Here is a 22,101-nt window from a genome sequence, read left to right as displayed (position 1 = left end):
CCAAGATGAAATCACAGTTACACCTAAGACAAGAAACATACAAATACAGTTAAAAAATATTGCACAAATGTTTCTAATTTCTTTATAACTAGCTTAAGAATTGCATGAAATGATTCCTGGTATTAAAATGTTTAAATTTTATGTTTTTCAATGTCATCTCTTGTGTTTTATCTAATGATTGATTAAATCAAGTACTGAACATTATCAGAAAGCAATATTCGAAACGTTAGGCTGAAATGTTAACATTATCACAAATATGTATGTATTTTCCAGCTTTTCCTACATATGACCTTTCTTTCTCTTCTGAAATGTTACGTGAAGGGAAAGGGGGTTAATCTCTGTAAACATATACGAACAGATTGAATTAGGGCGAACATTTTAAAAACGGTCCAAAATATGCACTTAACATCCCCAAACTTACACCGACCAAAAGTTTCCAACACCTGCTCCAAGGGAAAAATCCTGGATAAACGCCTGCCTACAGTCATTTACATATAAAACAGAATTACACAGAACCAGTGTGCGAATTAACAGAGGGGGGGGGGGATGATGGGGATCCTCCCCCAAAACAAAAAGTTTTATCCCTGGCAAAAGAAAGTTCACTGACTGGTGACATGAAATTTGCACACAAAAAAGTTCTGATTAGCTTATCTGTGTATAAAGTAGACTTAATCCATACCCGCTCCCTCCCCCCCCCAAATACTCTCGAAAATGAAGTCACAAATATGCCCCTGAGTGCAGCCCCCCCCCCCCAAAAGCAAAAAGCTTCATTCAAACACTGCACAGAACTGAGTTATGTATAAAGCAGTCTCAACTGCATTCACTTGCATGAAGTCTTCGGGCTGTTCTGTTTGATGGTAAGAAAACACGCAAAGGTAAACGAAATACTTTGTCTGACAATACCACATTTCTGCAAACTAAAAACTGCAACAGTTCGATATCGGCCCAACGTATTTCATAATTTTTACAGAAGAAGCTGCTTATGGAAATGAGTTTCTGTAGCATTTTCAAAGTTCGTGGAGGTATTTTCTTTCATGGAATTCATGTATTTTTCAAGAGAAATATCTCTCAGATGCACAATTGCCGTTGCCTTCATTTCCTTCCTTTACGTGAACCTGATGTTACGTACGTTTGATGACGTAACCCCCTGTCAGTGTTTCCAACCATGCCATTGTTTTGCAAGAAGATGACAATTTTAACTATGTTTGCCTAACCTAACCTTGCCATGCATGATTCATGGGGCTATTCATGAATGGTTTGTGGGGCTACACATGCATGGTTCGTGGGGCTATTCATGATTGGTTTGTGGTGCTATCCGTGAATGGTTTGTGGGGCTACACGTGCATGGTCCGTGGGGCTATTCATCCTAACTATGTTAACGTAAAGTAGAAAATCAGTAACATGGAAGTAGGAATTTTTCGGTTAAGAAGGTTGGAAAACTGCATACCCACTGACGATCCACAACGCTAGTCAAGCTGTGCCCGCCATATTGTGTTTTACGCAAGCAAAAAAAGGAAGAAAAAATAATTACTTCAAATGTGAAAAATTGAAATTATTTTCGTGAGAAAAGCAAAGTACCACCTTGAAAAATCTTTCGCAATGCAGAATAGGTAAGCAAGAATGTTAAAAATTACTAAATAAATGCGTGAGAGTTGGGCCCATACCGAACTGGTACCCAAAACAACTGAAAATGTTCGTAAACAACAATCTTCATAAAACATGCACAATATTTCATTTTCTCGAAGGGGTACAGATGGTGACCATAACATTTTGACCCCAAAATGGAAAGAGATCAATTTACCCTTCCCCTCCCCCTTTTTTTGGGTCTAATCCGCCAATGGTTTGTGATGACATAATGTACACGAAAATAGGTATTTTTCAGTTAAGAAGGTTGAAACACTGCATACCCACTCTAAATCGACAAAACACAAGCACGACGCGCGATGATCCATGACGAGTGCATGCCATAATGTCTGTTACCCAAGCGGAACAAGGAAGACAAATAATGACTCGTAATATGAAATGTTGACACTATTTTATGGAAAAAGGCATAACTTTACCTTAAAGAAACTTCTGCAATGCAGAATAGGTAAGTATCAATGCTAAAATTTACGAAATAATTGAATGAGAGATGTTCTGGCCTTATCGCATAATTACCGTAATTTCCCCTGTAAAATTGAAGAAATACGGGAGCGAATTGACAATATAGAGAAAGTCTCCAATTTTGTTAATTTTCGGTATACTAACTATAGCCTGACAAGTTAAGTCCCGATATGAGCAGATCGCTGTGGAGCACTTCGTATTACGTCATCCTTCCCACCACTGTTCTACTCACTGGTCTGGCGTTGAGAGTACCAGTGGTGCCAACTCAGCAAAATTAAGCTAAAACAAATATGACAAACAATTTTCACTGTTTAGCGTGACGGTGCATGCAGGCTCATATTATATCAGTGGTTCATTTTATTTAATCCGGCCTTTGAAAATGCATGCGGTGCGCCGATCGTAAACTGTAGTATTACGCACGTGCGTTAAGGTTTATAACGAAGAGAAACTACAGGGCGAATGACTTCATTTTCTGAATGCGACATCGAGCAGTGTCCAGTTTTTTATTTTTTTTATTTCATTCTTTTTTTAAACCGAGTGGGGTGGTGGTTCGTTTGTTTATCGTACAACAATCACCACGAGAAGGCAATCTGATAACACGCTTGCCTGTGTTCTTTTCTAAAGCATTGAAATGTTCATGCTCTTAATCTTGGCTGCAAGATTTTTACTTTGAAAGAGATGGACTTATGGACGAGCATGTAGATGAACTGATAATTAGACTTGGTGAAGCCCATTCAGACACGGACACAGATTCATCGGTAGACACAGACTCGGATGAGTGAGGATCGTTTTATTTCATACATTTCTTATGCTGGTAAGAAATATCCCTAATATAACTTAATTCATTTAAGGTTTAAAGGGAAAATATCAAAATGTATTTAGAATTTAGCGCAATCAATAGGTAGCATAGGTGACAGGATACTAATTCATGCCTTTCACATTCAAATTTCATTGAAAATTCTCAGAGGATTCAGCTCCCTCCAGTTTGCAACACTGCAAATGAACGTCGCCGCAGAGAATGGAGTGGGGAAATGTCATGTGATGTGCGCAAACAATGGATTGCAGCGTCTTGTTTTTAAACTTGTCAAGTTATAATTTTGGCCTCCTAATCACGAATATGTTTTAAAAAACCGGGGGTCAGATCTGGATATTTGAAAAAAGCAGATTGAATTTTTTTTATATATAAGTGTATATGCGTAGATTTACGAACGAAAATGTAATCTCCTGTCATTGTTTCCAACCACACCGTTGTTTTACAAGAAAATGATTTATGAAGTTCAATTCTAGTGCAAACCCTACTTTTTCAATGAATTTAGGGGTGAAATGAGTGCTAATGGAACCTAACCTAACCTCGTGTGAATGGTTCGTGGGGCTAACGAACAATGTTTCATCAAAATGTAAAATTTCCAGACGTAACCCCCGATTTTTTACAACAGATTTGTGATTAGGAGGCCAAAATTAGTTAGTATACCGAAAAGTAACAAAATTGGAGACTTTCTCTATATTGTCAATTCTTACCGAAATACGTTTTGCGGATTCGAAAATTTTATTAGGTTAGGCAAACATAGTTAGGTACTATTATCGTATGAGGGAAACACCTACGAATCATATATTTCGGACTTGTTTACATTGCTAACGTGTTATTTTCGAATGTGGAACATTTCCTAAAGTGAAATAATGCATATCAATGTCTATTACTTGTTGTATCGAATCTGTAACACATTATGGCCTTGATAGCGTACTGGTTTAGGGGGCGTTCTGAGTGTTTTGTCGTTTTATGCAGTGTTGCAACCTCGTTCACCGGAAAATATCTACTTTCGTGCCCGGATTTGAAATTATGCTAATACGTCGCACTACCATTGACGTTAGCCCCAAAAAACATTTTACCCATAGTTAAAATTGTCATGTTCTTGCAAAACAAAGGCGTGGTTGGAAACACTGACCGGGAGTTACATCATCGAACGCACGCAACATTGGTTCACTTAGTGGAAGGACATAGAGGCAACAGCTTTCATGCATTGGAGAGACATTAATCTTGAAAAATACATGATTTACAGGCGAAATAAATTAAGCGATGGGAAAAAACACTTCCACGACCTTTCAAAAGTGTACGGAAAGTCAGTTCGGTAAGTACTTTCTCCTGTAAAATTGAAGAAATACGTTTTGCGGATATCAAAATGTTACCATTAATTCTTACCCATATGCCAAGGCAACTCTTCATTTTTATTAGAATCTGCATTCCATTTTCTTCTGCCTTGAGAATGCTTTCGTTTGAACTACTTGGTTCGGAACAGACAAAACATTTCGAAGAAGTCATCGTTACATGTAACTTCTGCAGCACTAATTTAGTTACTATTCATCATTATTTTACTATAACTTTCTGGTACATATAATTTATTTAAGAAGACAGTGCAATATTTACTATTTAATACAGCAATTGAAAATGTTTGAAAGTCTTGTTTTGTTTACATAACAGAGCAGATTTCAACGCCTACCACCAGACCAAGATCCACAGATAACATCCATAAATATCAACACAGACTAATAGACCAGCTTCTTCTTCTTCTATCTATGTTAACTAGGGGTGTGCCATGGTCATCTTCAAAGATGGCCGTGGGTGTGACCATATGCTATTGATTTCCATTCCAATGTATGGGCAATTTATTCTGCAATAACAAAATATAAAAATTGCTAGAGAACGAATAAGCCATCATTTCATGTATAATTCAGCTACTGATTCACTTAGTTACATTTCATTATTAATTTTTTGTAACTTTCTGTTATATATACACAATATTTCGCATATAACACAGCTATGTATAATTATTCTATGGTATAATGTTTCAAAATCTGACACCGCAGTATCACCTCGCGTCATGTTATGTTAATCTGTGGTGAAACGAAAGTATTCTGTGACATATTTAGCCCGTCTAGTTCGCTGCACTTTTTGACTCGCTTTGACTCTCTTTGCAACGAAGCGTCCAGTTGGTTCAAGTTGGTTGCACGGTGCAACACCGAGTCGTTGATTTCGAGTCAAATTGTGTCTTTGGTGTCTGCACCACCTTTCGGACCGGTGTATGTTTGGTATATGGTCACGTGGTGCGTGCTAACTAATCAAAGCAGCTAACTAATCATTTAAAGCAGCAGACAGGCATTTGTTGAATCTTCTGAACTGAACACCGCTTTCCGTCTAGTTGGTTGAACGTAATTTCCTTGCACCACTCTGACACTAGATACACCTGCACTGCACCAAGTGTCAAAAAGTGCAGCCAACTAGACGGTGCTGTTGACAGACAATAAAGAGTATTTTGCTATCACTGGCAACTGTCTGCCAAGATCAGCTGTCACCATCAATAGTAGTTTTCGTTTACGTTATGTTGTGAAATGGGTATATTTTGTGCATGATAATGTCACATATTCAGTACATAGATGAATTGATCCGAGAATATCTGCTTTATCGTGGATTCAGTAACACATTAAAAGCTTTCGACTTAGAACTGAAGGCCGACAAGGATAAAGGTTTTCGGGTAAGTAAAGGAAGAAAAACTTTTCTCGGCATATAAAAGAGATTAGGAGGCCCAAGTTCTGATTGTTTGATTCCTAACTAATCATGGTACACAAGCATTTTTGACATGGTTCGAGTCCTATTTAGGTCTATTAACACATACTTCAGAAGCTTAGTGATTATATTTATTGCATGTTTTCTGGAGAACGATTTTCCCTTCCATAAACACAGTGTTTGCTATCACCCTGTCAGCCATTTGTTTACACTGTTGTCTTGGATTCAGCCTGATGCTGCTGCCATCTATAGAACGACCTCAATCATAATAACCTTGAGCCAAAATCCTTCATGCACCTTCCACTCCATCTGTTCACCTTGAGCCAAAAGGAAGCTTACTTCACTACCCCTCCACTACACATGTAAACACGATGCGCAAGAGTCGTGGGGCTGCACAGCCTCTGTTTCCAGTGGTTCCACTGTACTACACATGCATGGGGTGCGAGGGGTTACAATGTCCTAATATGCTTTCGTTGTTGGGCAGGTCAGGTTTAGTACGGTACCGTCGACGCTCCGTACCCTCGCGATAAGGTGATTTTGGTACTAGTTAGGATACTATTATCGTATGGGTGAAACACCTACGAATCATATATTTCGGACTTCTTTACATTGCTAACGTGTTGCGGAACATTTCTTAAGGCGAAATAATGCATTTCTAACTAAGATAATGTTTATTTCTCTATTTACGAGTACTTACTGTTACTTGTTGTTTCGAATCTGTAACACATTATGGCCGTGATAGCATACTGGTTTAGGGGGCGTTCTGAGAGTGTTTTGTCGATTTATGCAGTGGTGCAACCTCGTTCACCGGAAAATATCTACTTTCGTGCCCCTATTTGAAATTATGCTAATACGTCGCATTTACGTGTAGAACTTGTAAAATAACCTTGCGATTTACCACGTTCATTGTCCATACACAGCAATTCGGAACCATCTTTCTTTTGCAATTCGTTAATGCTCTTCCTTTACGCACAACACTCTTGCAACCTTGAATATTGACGTCGGACGAGGAATGCCTACGTGGTTAGATTAGGCCTGTTAGGTTAGGTTCCATTAGCATAGGTACAAAGAAAAATTATTATTTTCGCTAAGAGACGCGTTAGCTAGTATTGCCTAACATGAAAAAGATCTTTGCTGTGACGTCAGAACACAATGTTGCTACAGTGTTGTGCGATAACTGACACCCATTCGGGTCGGAACCATCTTTCTTTCGTAATTTGTTAATTCTCTTCCTTTACGCACAACAATCTTGCAACCTTGAATATTGACGTCAGACGAGGAATGCCTACGTGGTTAGGTTAGGCCTGTTAGGTTAGGTTTCATTAGCATAAATACAAAGAAAAATTGTAAAAAACAGCTCTCTCCTGTGACGTCCGAACACAATGTTGCTACAATGTTGTACGATAAGTGACACCCATTCGGGAAAAATGGCTTGTACCGAACTCGACAGGTGGTTCTAGTGAAAACACGGCGAGGCTGAAACACTGGCTACGGGGTTGCATCGTCTTAACACACGGAACATTGCACTCTCATGCAAAAAGCAAATGGAGGGAGCAGAAACAGCGTGTCGGACAGAGATTTTCGCAGAAAACAAAACGCATTCACATTAAAATGGATCAAATCTACATTCAGGAACTTCCAAAACGCTCAAGAAAATGATTTCCGTAAGTACTTTCTCCTGTAAATTTGAAGGAAATTTGAAGGAATCCGTTTTACCCATACGATAATGTTACCCTAGTTAGATATAGCTGAAACACATTTAACGGTAAGACTCTAGGGTAAAAATTTACTATCCTTCGGACACCTCTAATTTTTTCGTTTCGTCCATTTTTGACATTCGTACTTACGTATCTGCTTCGCGGAACATTCCTGAAGGTGTAGAACATCTAGAAATTGCAAAATAAGCGAAAATAAGGCGTTAGTTTTCGGAATGGAAACTGTCGATTTTCGCGATTTTTTTTGTTTCACAACCAAATATATATATATTCCTGATACTACCACGACACCAAATTTTAACTGTTTGCCTAACCTAACCACGTGCCAATGGTTCGTGGGGCTAGCGCCAATGGATCGTGGGGATAGCGCCAATGGTTTGTGGGGCTAGCATCAATGGTTCGTGGGGCTAGCATCAATGGTTCGTGGGGCTAGCATCAATGGTTCGTGGGGCTAGCGCCAATGGTTTGTGGGGCTAGCGTCAATGGTTCGCAATTATTTCCAATTTCTAGATCCTGATACTAACACGACACCAAATTTTAACTCTGTTTCCTAACCTAACAGAACTAACCTATCCACGCACCAATGGTTCGTGGGGCTAGCTATTCTCCGTCGGAGAATTAATTTTCAACAAACAACATGAATTTCAGCTATGAAACATTCCCACATCACACAAAACACCTTCCCGATGTTCGACAATGCTACAGGAACTTATTACGGTAAGTAGTTTCTTCAGTAAAAATAAATAAATGTGTCCGAAGGATAGTAAACTAACCGACTCTAGTTTACGTCCTTTTCCTAAGGAATACATGTCATATCGTTGGAAAGGTTATTTTATAAGGAATTCAACAAAGTAAATCCCAAGACGAGGAAAAATTTCCTGGGGGAGAAAATCGAGAAAAACCGATGTTGTCCGGATATGCATGATTGAACGTACTGAGGACATTTTTCGATGAGGAAGCACATATTTAGGGGTGAAATGAGTGCTAATGGAACCTAACCTAACAGGCCTAACCTAACCTCGTAGGCATACCTCGTTCCCGTGAATGGTTAGTGACACAAAGTGTAAAAAGAAAAACTTACTTACCCTACGGATGCCGGAGCGCCGGCTGTCTGCTAGCACGGTTTTGTAAACAGGCAAGAAAAAGTGCGCAAGAAAGACGTAAACGGGCAAGAAGGAGTGCGCAAGAAAGACGTAAACGGGCAAGAAGGACGTAAACTAGAGTCTAGCCCATTTAACTCGTTTATTTTGAAATAAAATTCATATCTACTTACCTCATATGCATAGCGGAACATTTTTCAACTTGGGATTACTTTTTTTTTCAATGAAAAAAGCGTTATTTTTAACATTATAAGTATTTATTGGTCGTTGCTAATTGGCGGCCAAATTTTGACTCACGTCGTCTATCGTCAGCTGATATGCAGCGTTTTCAAACTTATGATTATGCCACACAAACTATTCACAAAAGGATTTTAAGCGAAAATTGATCCACAAACCATTTACGGAAGGTTAGGTTAGGCAAGCAGAAAATTGAATTGGAAAAAAAAAACGCTCACACGTCATCTTGTAAAACTACCGCGTGGTTGTTACACTAACACTTATTAACCGAAAAATGATTGTTTTTAATCCACAAACCATTCACGGAAGGTTAGGTTAGGTTTAGTTAGGTTAGGCAAACAGAAAATTAAATTGGAAAATAAAATCCCGCTCACACGTCATTTTGTAAAACTACCGGGTGGTTGCTACACTGACAGGGGTTACATAATCTAACGCACGGAATATTTGATTCACATAGTCGACGGTAATGGTGGCACGAGCTGTCATACAATGGAGATGCATGAATGTCAAAAATTACCTTATTTACAGGCCGAATAACTTGCACAATTAAAAAAAAAACACTTTTCCCAGCTTCAGAAAGTCCACAAGAACTAAATTCCATGTGTTTCCGCTATATCTAATCGTTACCATGATGTTTTTTTGTGTCATTTATGAAGATTATGTTCTTTAAGAACGATTTGTGTTGTTTTTAGCTTTAGGAGATGTGTTATAGTGGAGTAATGAGAGTTTTTTTGATGGGACTGTTTATAATGTCATTTTCGTCGTTGCCATCTGCATGTGATATGAAGGAACATGTTGTTACGTTATTTGTGTTCTGTAACTTGGAGCCGTGTTGGAAATATCTGAGATTGAAGGTTGGTAATCCTGGTGTTACGTCAGGCCGTGCGAGATTACTGCAGACGATGTTTCGGTCCATGTCACATGGTACTGGGATTGTGTTTGCAAGGTGGGCGTGCGTTTTTAGTGTGGTAAGTGCTATTCATTGAAAATTCATATTGGGGAGTGTATCAACATTTTCAGTATCGCGGCATTCTTCTTTCTGGGAGCCGGAGGTGTATATCCGTGAGTTGCAGGAGGATGGTTTAGTTACCGGAAAAAAGAAATGTGTCAAATGCAGTGGACGATATCGCAGGATTGTGTGGATGAAGTTAAAAATACGGCAGCGAGCAGAGTGTGGCCAATTTATTTCATATTTCGCAGTCAATAATTTAGGCCTCGTAATCACGAATGTGCAGTTAAAATTTGGCACTGACATCATGCACGGGTAGTCCCACAAACCATTCATGGATATCCCCACAAACCATTCATGGATATCCCCACAAACCATTCACGGATATCCCCACGAACCATTCACGGCAAGGTTAGGTTAGGCAAACATAGTTAAAAATTGGGGTCGGAGTAATGTCAGGATATGCCAGGAGTGTTAGTTTTGCTGCTGTTTGGAAATTTTTTACGGGAAAAATGAGCGATAGTAGTCTGGAATAGGAGTTTCTTGTGCTTACACGGGTCACACATTGCGATCAAATATTTGTGATTTCCTAACGCTGGAACCTCTCTTATATTATGTAAAACATTGAAATCTGTCGATTAAAAGAAAAATTGACTTAATTCTCAAGGGGGTACAGTGGGTCGACGGCCCCTTTAGTTCATTAATAAAATATCCATAAATGCTTCCAACACCTGATTACAGTGACTTAAAAAAGTATTGAACTCAACTCAGGCCTCACAAGAAAACATGTACCTGTACAACAAGCAGAAAAGGAACTAAGATGGTTTGATTGATTTGGTGTTTTAAATCCACTTTATCCACAGTAAGGCTAATTGGGACTGGACCTACAGTTTAAAGTGGGATCCAAACCACTATGTGCCTGCACCGGGTATCAAACCTGGAACGCTTTGGTTACAAGGCTACCACTGCACCATCCGGGAGGCCCTAGGAACGAAGATGGACGTACATGTGCACAGACGTTTAGTGCAAACAATTGAGGTAACAGAAATTAAACTCCTTTAGTAGTTGACAGAAGGCGAACAAAAGACAAGATGTGTAATTGGAGATTAAAAAAGTATTCAACTGTAATATTTGCAGCGTACAATATCAGGTGTGTGTGTCATCCTTCATACCTGCTCAGGCCCCATTTCCTCTCTGATTTCCTGCAACCACTGTGGAACTTATTTCACCAAGGTAACTGTTGTTGTTGGGTAATCTGCTCCCATTCGTCAAACAAAATGTTCTTGAGGTCACTTTTGTTAAAAATGTGGTGTTTTGGGTTTCGTTCTTTGAAAATATATCAGACATTATCAATAGTGTTAAAGTCTTGCAATTGGGGAGCGGTTGCATCCAGTGAGGAGTGTTGTACAATAGCCAGAACTTGGTGTTGATGGCTGAATATTTCGAGTCATTGTCCTGGGTGAAGATGTAGTCACAAGTAAGCCCCATAATGTTCACCGAGTTGGATAGGTGCACCTTCAAAATGTTGATGTAACGTGTGTGGTCCATTGTACCATCAATGAAACACAAATCCCCAACACCATTGGCACTCATAGAGCCCCATACCATTTCCGATCCCCCACCGTATTTTGTTGTAGTTGTGAGATTTTTCTCATCTAGTTCACAGTTCTTTTATCACTATGCAATCACGCACCCATCAGATGCCCATGGGCCCATTTGTAATCCTTTCTTGTAGTGTAATGTAATTGTAATGTTTTGTGAGTTTTGTGACATAAGAATTCAGAAATAAACAGTAATTTGTAAGTGCTCTGCTCTTAGAGAAGTAAAGTTGTTTCCATTAGCGATCTGATGAACCATGCCATAATGCAAATGTGTTTTTAGTGAAGATGTACAAAAACTGTTTCCCGGCTTTAGACCTTGGAGGAATAACTCCAAGGCAGATTGTCTTATCGTCCACCAGGCACATTCGTTTCAGGTGCTAATAAAGGTATTTCAGTATAGTCTAAATATATTGATATTCATTGTCTGGCTAACTAACTCATTGTCATTAAGGGCTGGGTTTTCAATGACCTGGTAATCTTTGTTAACTATCTGCCAGTTGGAGATACCACCCAGTCTTACCAGCACCAGGTTTTTCAATGCGAAAGTAACTGCCAGTTAACTAATCCATAGAGCGTTGTGATTCGTTGTCCAAAACATTGGGTTGGCAATGCTGTAGCATGGAAATACAGGAAATCGATCTGCACACCATCTGTTAGTATAGTTTCAAACCTTGTCGACTGGCACACAGCCTGGCGTTTAAATATAGAACTACAAGGACACCCCGCGCTCGAAAGCACGTTATTGTATTGGAAACTATTAGATCAATGGCTGCGTATCCATTCTGTATGCTTACGAAATAAATTAATGAAAGCAAGCAGTACAGATTTGGCTTTCTTGTAATAAAGGTCGATTCCATGTGGGTCAAATGCTGTTATGAGGCGCAAGCATAGATACTTTCTTGAAGAAGCGTGAAGAACTCGAAAGTCGAAACATTAACACCTGTCTGTTGATGTAAACACTATTAATGTGTAAATATTGTACATTTGACTGCATGCTTTGTACCTCTCTATGCATGTTTGTTGAGCGAAAAAAAGAACATGTTAATACTTAATAGTAAGCATGCTTTGTAGGTCAGGTCAAGTTCTAAAAATATGAAGGTATGAGTAAAAATAATTTAAAAATATACAGTAAGATCATTCAACAAAGCATGAATTGAAGGCAATACACACAATAAGTAATTGACAAAAAAAAAAAAAAAAAAGATCCGTGACCAGGGCTCGAACTTGTATTACAAAACACAACATGCTCCGGAAGGTGGTCCCACTAGCCACTGCACCAAATTACCGTTTGGAGTTGGTCCTGCCTAGTAGACTGGATATCCTGGTCATAAATTCTCCCAACACAACCTCGCCAAGCGAATTTTAGCAACTACGTTGCTTAATTTCCATATTTGCATGGACATTGATAATCTCTGCCAAACAAAGCAAGTCTTCTTCTGTACCAATTTAACATTTTTATGAATCATATCTTGTTTAATCTGACAGTGAAGTTGCAAGTGTGGAACTTTGATAGCTGCAAGAGGCAGCCATGTTGCTTCGTAACTTCCAGTTAACTGCAAAAAGAAGTAGCAGTAAAGATAATTGCCACCAGAGTTCCAGTTACGAGCTTACCGTACATTGAAAAACCGAAATTTCCACAAACTTCCAGTTACATGCTAACATGAATCTTAACTGAACATTGAAAATCCGGCCCTAAGGAACCCAAAGGTTCATCACCGGAGCAACACAAGTATTCCATTTTATCCTATCTTGGGAAAGTACAATCCAATCTTAATTATCTTTACCAATCTTTTTAAATTCTATTCTAATATATTATACATATATATTAGGGTTGAACCAATACTGATGCAGATACTCTTACAGATTCCCACATTGCAAAGATTAAAATTTGTTCAAAGTATTGATCAATATTGGTGTGTAAATATTTTTCTTCACTTAACTGCCTCAATTTACCAAGAAATTTGCTTTAGAATATTCAAAAATTACATCAGAATATTAAAATGGATATCATGAAATTGCAAAATATAGTTTTTCGTTCAAAATTAATAGAGTTTGAATTTTGCATAATTTTCAGGATAACTACGCTCCATAAAAGACCAAAATTCTGAAAAAGTATAAATTCCAACTGATACTTTCCGATATTGATACCACTAGTATTGGCCGTATCAGCATCTGAATCGGCTCAGCCCTAATATATATATATATTACTATATATATATATATATATATATATATATATATATATATATATATATATATATATATATTACTATATAAAAAGTAAAAGTAAAGTGTTCCCCTGTGTATAGCACCACACCATGAAGGCGTATAGGGGGTGTGGGAGTAACGCCCCACACTTTCTTGATCCGGTCGTGAGTGGGGGTGATGTGATCAGCATCATGCCCCTGACTGCCTTTACCCCCCAGGTACCCATGTTATTCGACGCTGGGTGGGTGCCAGAGCCGCTTCCATCGTTAGAAAAGTTCCCAGATTTGAACCGGCCGGGGATCGAACCCGGGACCTTTAGCATGGTAGTCAGACGCGTTACCGACTGAGCCACCGTGGCCATATTACTATATAATGAGACCTATTATTGGTTATACTGGAATTATGTAAAAATATTTTACAGGGGGGTGAGATCTACAAGCTCACCAAAAGACTAGTAAACACACTTCCGCAAAACCTTTTGTGAAAGTTAAAAGTGTCTTCTTTTTAAAAGTTTGTTATCTGGTAACCCTACTCTGGGAACCTCTAATCTCCAAACAGATGTAAACCAGGTTGACGCTTGGCATTGCAATTCTACCCAAAATAATAGTGTGCTGTTAGCTCTTAAAGCTTTGAATCGTTTCCACAACTCACCTGGTCGATAGCCTGAGAGAATCTTTTCATTATTTGTTGCCAGTGCATGTCCATGCATCCTGCCAGGTTAACTGATGATAATGTTTAATTTTTATACACTGATTAAAAGAGACATTGTAGTCATATTTTATTTACAACATTCAACCTAACCAATCTCATCAACTATGTTATTATTTTTGTCATTATGTTCTATAAATTCATTCCAATGTAAAATGGCTAACGCTGTATTTGGAATCTTCTATTATATAAATAAATAAATAACATTGGGTTGTCTCTCTGGTAAGAAATGAGTACTTGTTTTTCACAGCATAATTTGTTTAGTTTAAATATCAGACAAAATTCTTCCTCATTTAGTTATATGTTAAATTTAAGATTTTTGCCACAATAAGTTACATATACTCACACTTATTTTTATTGCTTTGTCAGAATTAATAAAATTGCCTTAAAGTAAGGATACATTCTTGTGCTGTTGCTATTCATGCATGTTTAATGTTGTTGGTATTGAAAATGTTGTCTTGTGCTCATTGCAATAGTGTGATATTTTGTAAATTATCTTATTTATTTTTATACAGGTTGATAAGATTATAGACCAGTTGATGCAGAATGTAAATACCTATGACCTGGTATCATTGAGGGATTTGTGGGCTCATCTTGACCAAAAAGTATTTTCCAAGTTGGAGCACAATTTTGCACCAGGTAATTTATAGAAAAAAATGTAAGGGGCAGAGGGAGAAAGATCAAAGAAGACAGAAAGGAAAGAGAAGAGAACATGTTTCTGTATCTCTTTCTCCTTTTTTCTCACTGGCAGAAAGAGAGTAAGAATTCTCTCTGTCTTTCCCTCTCATTCTCTGTGGGGGACTTCAGTAGGACATATGACAAGCAACATGTGACAGTGGGTGTTCACACTGAGGTGACAAGTAACATAGGCTCCTTCTATAAGCAAGCATTCACTTCACGTACGTGAACAACAGACCAAGGTGACATGGTGCATGCCATCGAGAAAACAGCCCAGTCTGAGCGACACACAAGCAACAAGACCTAATCGTTGACTTCCCCCTGCTACAGAGCAACCTTGGCAAGAGCATTTACAAACATATATAAATGCATAAACTTTTATACAAAGCATTTTCCATTTTACAGCTGTGTGTGCGTTAAAAGCCACACGGCAGGTTCGATTCTCAGTGGATGCACATAGTTGTATCAAATCCCACATTTAAACTGTAGGTCCAGTACTGCTTAACCTATCTGTGCATAAAGTAAACTTACACTAAAAACTCAAACTCAAAAACACTAAAAACTCAAACTCAAAAATCATCTTAGCTCTACTTCGAAAGGGTTTGTCACTAGAGTTGAAGAGCGATATGAAAGCGGCTGACCTTGACAACTCCGCGCAGAGAGAGCATTTCCAACTCACCGTTCCGGGTTCTCGTCAGCTCTTACAAAATAAAAAACAACGGCGTACATTCGAATAATTGTAAATTGCCGCTGCACGGCTATTATTGCAACAATCTATACCAATCCTGCACAAGTATTACCAGAAAGCTTTAGACAATCGTATTGTGCTTTCAATTAAATGTGTAGAATCTTGAGAGTAAGTGAAAATATGAAAATATTTTATTGACCATTATTGTATAGAGAAAAAAGTTATCTTGTGAGCAGATTTTTATTATATGAGATTTGAAATAACTTCCAGTGAGAAAGTTACACAAAAAACCTCCAAATTTTAAGTTCGTATAATATTTACAGCGATATGTTATTTGGTTTCTGAGAAAACGAGAGAAGAACTTGATCCATTCTTTTGCGGCGTGGCAAATGCAACTTCATTCGCCGCAGATACCATGCGCCAGTCTTGTGGGACTCACAATAACAAAACAACTGCCTGGCATGCATAATATGAACAATTCTGTGCATGGTTGTGAAGAAGATCACTCTCGCAGCTACATCATCACCTCTCTCCATTAAAAATTTCCTCCCATCGTTGCCTTTCGAATATCTGAACCCATGTTCTTCAAAATTTTTAACAATGACCACGTACTGAGTGCAAACCCGATAGCTTCCTTCAATGTAGCCCTGAGTTTCACTGCAGTAGGAAATTCGCCATGTGCGTACATATCAAATATAATATTACGCAATACCCCTTTATCAAAATTGTCCAAGTGTGTAACATTTTTCCGCCGATTGGGACGTTTGACAGGCGAGCGAAAAAGAACCGAGAATGTATCAACGATCGAGGACCTGGCTTCCTTCGCAATTGTCTGAACTGTACGTACACCTATCCCACATGCAGCCGCTGTACGCTCCTGACATTTGGCAACACTGCTCCCTGGAGAACACGAGGCACTGTCTGCATTGCGAGATTCATTTTGGAAGAACTGATACAATTTGTACACCATATCTCGTGCTTGTTTGTGTAGCACACTATGCTTAGGTGTTCCTGTAGCCATCTTGCACACGTGGGTTGACAATTTTTTGTGATCACACTGAAGAAACACGAACAGTCACAATGGAAACCAAACCAATTCTTACCGCTCGAAAAACAAAAGAACGACAAGGTGCGTTTTCCACGGCAGTCTGTACCTCCTCCTTTTGCTACTGCGCATGAAGGCTTGTTCAAGGTTAGCTGCTTTCACATAGCTCTTCGACTCTAGTAGTAATTACCATAAAAATTCAGAAACACAAAAAAGGAAACAGTAATGAACAATTGAATGCATATGAGGAGATTAATAATCTGAAACCCATCCATCCAGATCCTTTTTCTTGTATGGATATGTTCACTGGATACCAATAACATATATCTATGCTGATTACCAATATTCTACCAATCTGATATAAACTTCTGAATGGTGTTGAATAACACGAATGGTTCATCCTCCTCCTTAATAAATGTATGTTACAAGATGACATCAATACAAAATCTGAATATTTAGACTTTTATTTTTTGAAAAGTACGTAATAAAAATTGATAACAAAATGGTGGAATATTGCCGAGTACTGATTTATCTGTCCTATCACCACTATGAATATTTACCCATTAAAAGTTAGGCAGTGTTGTGTACAGAACACATCTAAGCATGAAGTGACATCTGTCCGTCAATTAAGACATTGATGTTGGAGTCAGTGTGTGTGGCTTTTTCCTTTGATCGTAAAAAAAGAAGAAAAAAACTATTTTCCGAATTTCTCTGAACAAAATCATTATCCCTGTCTTCAGGTTTAATTTTGCAATCATCATTAGGGACCATATAGAGGAACATACATTAAAAATGATTGATTTCTAGACTGCTTGTAAGGTGAGGTTCAAATTACACTGCTTGCCACAGGCATATATAAATGTTTTATTATGATTTTATTTTTGTTAATATGTATATTAATTATTAATATCTAATACATACATGTGTTCTTTCACAGCTGTTAAGAAGTTAGAAAATGCTGTATTGAAGATGTATCTCGTGAACTGTGTTCTTAATAATAAGCACGACAAAATGGTCGATTTCTTCACTAAGATGACCCCAGAGTTGCAGAACCAAGCAGAGTGGAAAGAATGGTTCAGTAAGTATATGTACCTAATTGTTTAAGAAGCTTCTCTTTCGAAAACTGTTTAGAAAAATGGCATAATTTTTGTAAGGTGTAAACTTTGGTCTTCAGCTAAGGGATGGATGCAGGTTCGAGTCTCCTGGGGGAAGCGTAAAACTTTTCCTGAGATTAAGAAGTTAGAAAATGCTGTATTGAAGATGTATCTCGTGAACTGTGTTCTTAATAATAAGCACGACAAAATGGTCGATTTCTTCACTAAGATGACCCCGGAGTTGCAGAACCAAGCAGAGTGGAAAGAATGGTTCAGTAAGTATATGTACCTAATTGTTTAAGAAGCTTCTCTTTCGAAAACTGTTTAGAAAAATGGCATAATTTTTGTAAGGTGTAAACTTTGGTCTTCAGCTAAGGGATGGATGCAGGTTCGAGTCTCCTGGGGGAAGCGTAAAACTTTTCCTGAGATTTCGGTCTGCGTGTGGGACTAATGTCCATCCACCATCCGGAAGAAATTGGGGAGCTACGAATGATTAATGTAACACAGTCATAGAGAATCTACAACAATGACTGAGGGTTCATCATGCTGTTTGGATGATCTCCCATCTTGGCAGGTGTTAGTGGGCCAGCAGTCGGTAGATAGGCATTGGCCCTCACAAACTGTTACGTCACAGGTTAATTAGTATACTGTTGAAATTCTAAATTCATCTTTTTTAATTTAGATTTTTTGTACTCCTTCGGAATAACAGTCATTAAAGTAAAATTTTATGAAAACATCAATTACTAATGTTTGTATTCGGTAGTTCCATACTCAGGATATCTACTAACTGAAAATCCCTTGAAACTTGGGAATTATTAACATTGTGGATATTTGAAAATTCTGTGTGAATATTCTTCAATAATGTGTGCACTAGAACTAATGAACAATTTTTATATTTCATCGTGCCATAGAACACAATGAAATACAAAATTTCGCAAATACAGTGTGTCCGGCTTTAAAGTATAATAAAATAAAAATTAATAACTTTTAAGTTTATGAAGATATTTCTGTGCAGTTTTCTTCCATCCATAGAGTAACTCAAAAAGTTTATTTTACATACCTAATACACCTCGATGTGTGCCCCAGTAGTTACACTACAGATGTCCAACCTATATTCAAGCTCTTCGCACGTGTTGTACAGCATTTCTGGCTTCACATTCCGGATGTGACGTCATTAGGTCAGGAAGATTATGAACTCGTGTTTTGTACACTGGAGACTACTATGGACATTATTGGGCTTGATTTTTTCTGTGGGTTTTGATCCCATGGAACTGAATGTGGCAAAATAAGCACTATATCCTCCCAGTAATCTGTATACTATTACTATTGGTAATACCTTGTATAGTGATGTATCAGTTTATTGTTAAATTACCTACTTTTTTACTGATCCAATATATTGATAAATTACCTTTAATGTAGTGCAAATTGTCCCATTTTTTTTATGGATATAACTAACTTATCTCTGTAGCCTTCTTAAACCCAAAGGTTTATGACTGCAGCAACACAAGCCTTCCATGTGTCCCTATCATGGGCAAGATCAATCCAATCTTTACCATCCTTACCGATTTCCTTTAGGTCCATCTTAACATTATCCCTCCATCTTCACTTTAACCTTCCTACAGGTCTCTTACCATCAGGTTTCCCAACAAGAATCCTGTAAATTCTTCTATCCTCTCTCATTCATGCCACATGGCTTGCCCATCTAAGATTGTCTTTTTGATTTAATTATTCTAATATCTGGACATGAATACTAATTATGCAGTTTTAAATTAGGTACCCTTCTCCACTCGCCTGTCTCCTCATTCCTTTTAGGTCTAAATATTTATCTAATGATTTTATTTTCAAATACTCTTAATTTATGTTCCTCTTTTAATGCAATGGACCAAGTTTCACATCCATATAATACTACATGAAAAATTACTGTTTTGTATATTTTAACTTTTAATTTCGTAGATATTACATGAGAAGATAAAAGTTTATGAATAGAAAAGTAACATGCATTTCCTGAATTAAGTCTGCTTTTTATATAATTTTTAATATAATTTTCATTTGTTAGTAAATGTAGAATTCATATATAAAGTAGGCCTAAATGTATAAATACTTAGCTGCTTTCTTAAAGAAAAATCTCTTACAGTCACCTGGTTACATAAGGAGGTTAATGAATCATTTATTCAGTAAAATATCAGTGTTGGTACTATATTAGAATGCATAAACATTTTATATCAGCCCCAGTAAAGTGTTTATAATTTGACAATCAGAATGTTTCATTTACACATAGTTTGTTAAGTGTGTGTGTGTCTGTGTGTGCTTGTAATATGCAGTAACATATGATTCGTATGTGCTCATTTATGTAATACAAGGTTGAAATATATTATGAAATTCAATGCAAATTTTCGAACAAGTTTAGTGAACATAAAACATGGTTAGTCAGGTTACATAATATAAATATGTACAATTGTGCGTGATACTTTTTTTTAAAATTTATATTTTAAATCTTTTGTAAATTCGTGTTATGTAATATATTATTGAAACTTATATCCTGTTTTTGCCTTCAGTGCTACCGTATATTAAAAACCCTGAAGAAAATCCTTCTTTCGCTGTTCATTTCACTCGGCAGTGGCAGGATACAATGTTGGCTTCACTACATAACTTTTTATCCATTATATTCCAGGTTAGTTGTTCTTCTTTACACAGTTCTTTTTGCCATCATAACTTTTAATTGTTAGATTAAGGAATTGCAGGATGGTACAGAAATAATAGGACAAAAGAATGATGTGTAATATTTGGTTGTCCCATTACTTTTGTGGCACCCTGTATATTAGCATATTAAATATATTAATATATGTTTAGTATAGTAGGGATGTAAATATTAATCTGAAGTACATAAATATGGATGTACTTGTAAAATTGCAATAATTTTACTTAGCTAATATTGTCTATAAATAGCATATTGCAAAACTATACCACTTTGAAATTTTTAATGAACATTGAAGGTATAATTCATGTATGGGTACTTTGTTTTAGAAATATCAAAATATGCATTTTCTTGTTCTAAGACAAAACTTATGGCATTCACCTGGTAACAAATGTTAGTTAATGATCAAAATGAATCATTCTAGTACTTCATGCTGTATTGTAATTTTTTTGTCAGATCGATAGAATATTGGTTCTTGGCGATGAGAAATTTAATGTCAGTATTTTGTTGACATTGGCAAGAAATGCTCATCAGTCAATCTCTAATATATAACAATGGCATTTGATGAATTTTTATGACAACTTTTTTTTAATTCCAGCATTCCGCATAAATAAGTGTTTTTCAGGTGACCAATCTGAGAAAACTTAAAATGCCAAAACATGTAAAATTGGGGAAAATTTCATAACATTTTGCTATGTTTGGATGATCAACATTGAATGTACAATATGGGAAAATGCAAAATCTGTAAATTTCAAGTTGTTGATCCACTGTTGTTAAATAACTCTTGAAATTTTAATTTTTATAATAAGGTAAAACTCTTATTACAGCAATTATTTTTTTGTTCTGTCATATAAGGATTGAAGGAAGTTATGTCTAATTTTGAATACATATTTATGGATATGTGAGATAAAATTGTTCCAAATTTACATTTCGTTGTTGCTTTGTATCTGTCTATATGTTGCGTCTGTATTCATATGTCGGGTCCTCTACGAAAGGTACGCCATTTTCCTGTTCAGTGTTTACAAGGTGGATAGGCTATCTGTGCCCATGGTACATCCATGTCCTATCATTATGTGTTTGTAATTTTCATGTCCTTTCTCCCGAAGCAACTGTTCATACATCATCCCATTTTTTTCTTTTGTTGTTTATACAGGGTGGCATGGAGCTGACTGACACATTTAAAATAGTCGTAGATAATATATTTTTTGAAAACTACATCAGCAGATGACCTTCGTTTACATCAATGCTGTTGTAAGCATGTCTGGAAGTTGACGTACACATGCCTCCTTAGGCCATCAATAGCTGTAGCTTCGTCAACAATGGCTTGTTTTGGTTTTTAATGATCACGATACGTTTCTTCAAATTCCTTCAACCAAATCAATATGATATTCCGAGATGGTACGTGTCCATGTCAACCAATATTGAACTGTGTTCTGAAGAGACACTGCACTTATGTCACAGACTTCATTTCATAATAACACAGGTAACACATTACATTTTCCAGTGCTCCATTGCAACTGACTACATGGAATGGCATCCTCTTCTCTACTGTTCACCTTCTCGCCAACCACGACAAACTGTGTCAGTTGGCTTTGCACCACCCTGTACATGTGTATGTGATTTTTATTTACTTATGATATATTTGAATTATAGAATAATATGAGAGTTGTATGTTTTTTCAGAAATGTAGTGCATGCTTTTCAAATGCTCAGACATTTACA

The 22,101-nt window shown here is 37.2% G+C and overlaps 2 protein-coding genes across 7 annotated transcripts in view; one reads left to right on the top strand and one right to left on the bottom strand.

Moving 5' to 3' along the window:
• LOC146002845 (uncharacterized) overlaps positions 1-4,600 on the bottom strand; it is a 38,137-nt gene extending 33,537 nt beyond the window's left edge. For 3 of the 4 annotated variants that reach the window (XR_014443762.1, XM_083140826.1, XM_083140824.1), the window contains exon 1: positions 4,301-4,594. Coding sequence is in view for 2 of the 4 variants with exons in the window: in XM_083140826.1 (XP_082996952.1) it covers positions 4,301-4,420 (120 nt within the window). In the remaining 2 variants the exon portion in view is untranslated. Of the gene's footprint in view, positions 1-4,300 lie in introns of all 4 variants that reach the window. The other variant, XM_083140825.1, reaches the window with a different exon arrangement.
• Positions 4,601-5,327: 727 nt separating this feature from the next.
• LOC146002843 (WD repeat-containing protein 91-like) overlaps positions 5,328-22,101 on the top strand; it is a 59,627-nt gene continuing 42,853 nt past the window's right edge. For 2 of the 3 annotated variants that reach the window (XM_083140821.1, XM_083140820.1), the window contains exons 1-2: positions 17,829-17,960; positions 20,241-20,356. In XM_083140821.1, the coding sequence (XP_082996947.1) occupies positions 17,852-17,960; positions 20,241-20,356 (225 nt within the window). In that variant the 5' untranslated portion in view covers positions 17,829-17,851. Of the gene's footprint in view, positions 5,631-14,695; positions 14,820-17,528; positions 17,670-17,828; positions 17,961-20,240; positions 20,357-22,101 lie in introns of those variants that run through there. The other variant, XM_083140822.1, reaches the window with a different exon arrangement.

Source organism: Lepisma saccharinum, chromosome 19 (assembly GCF_977018435.1).
Source record: "Lepisma saccharinum chromosome 19, izLepSacc3.1, whole genome shotgun sequence".
Taxonomy (NCBI): domain Eukaryota; kingdom Metazoa; phylum Arthropoda; class Insecta; order Zygentoma; family Lepismatidae; genus Lepisma; species Lepisma saccharinum.
The sequence above is the reverse complement of the archived record's forward strand: the minus strand, read 5'-3'. Positions and strand labels throughout refer to the sequence as shown.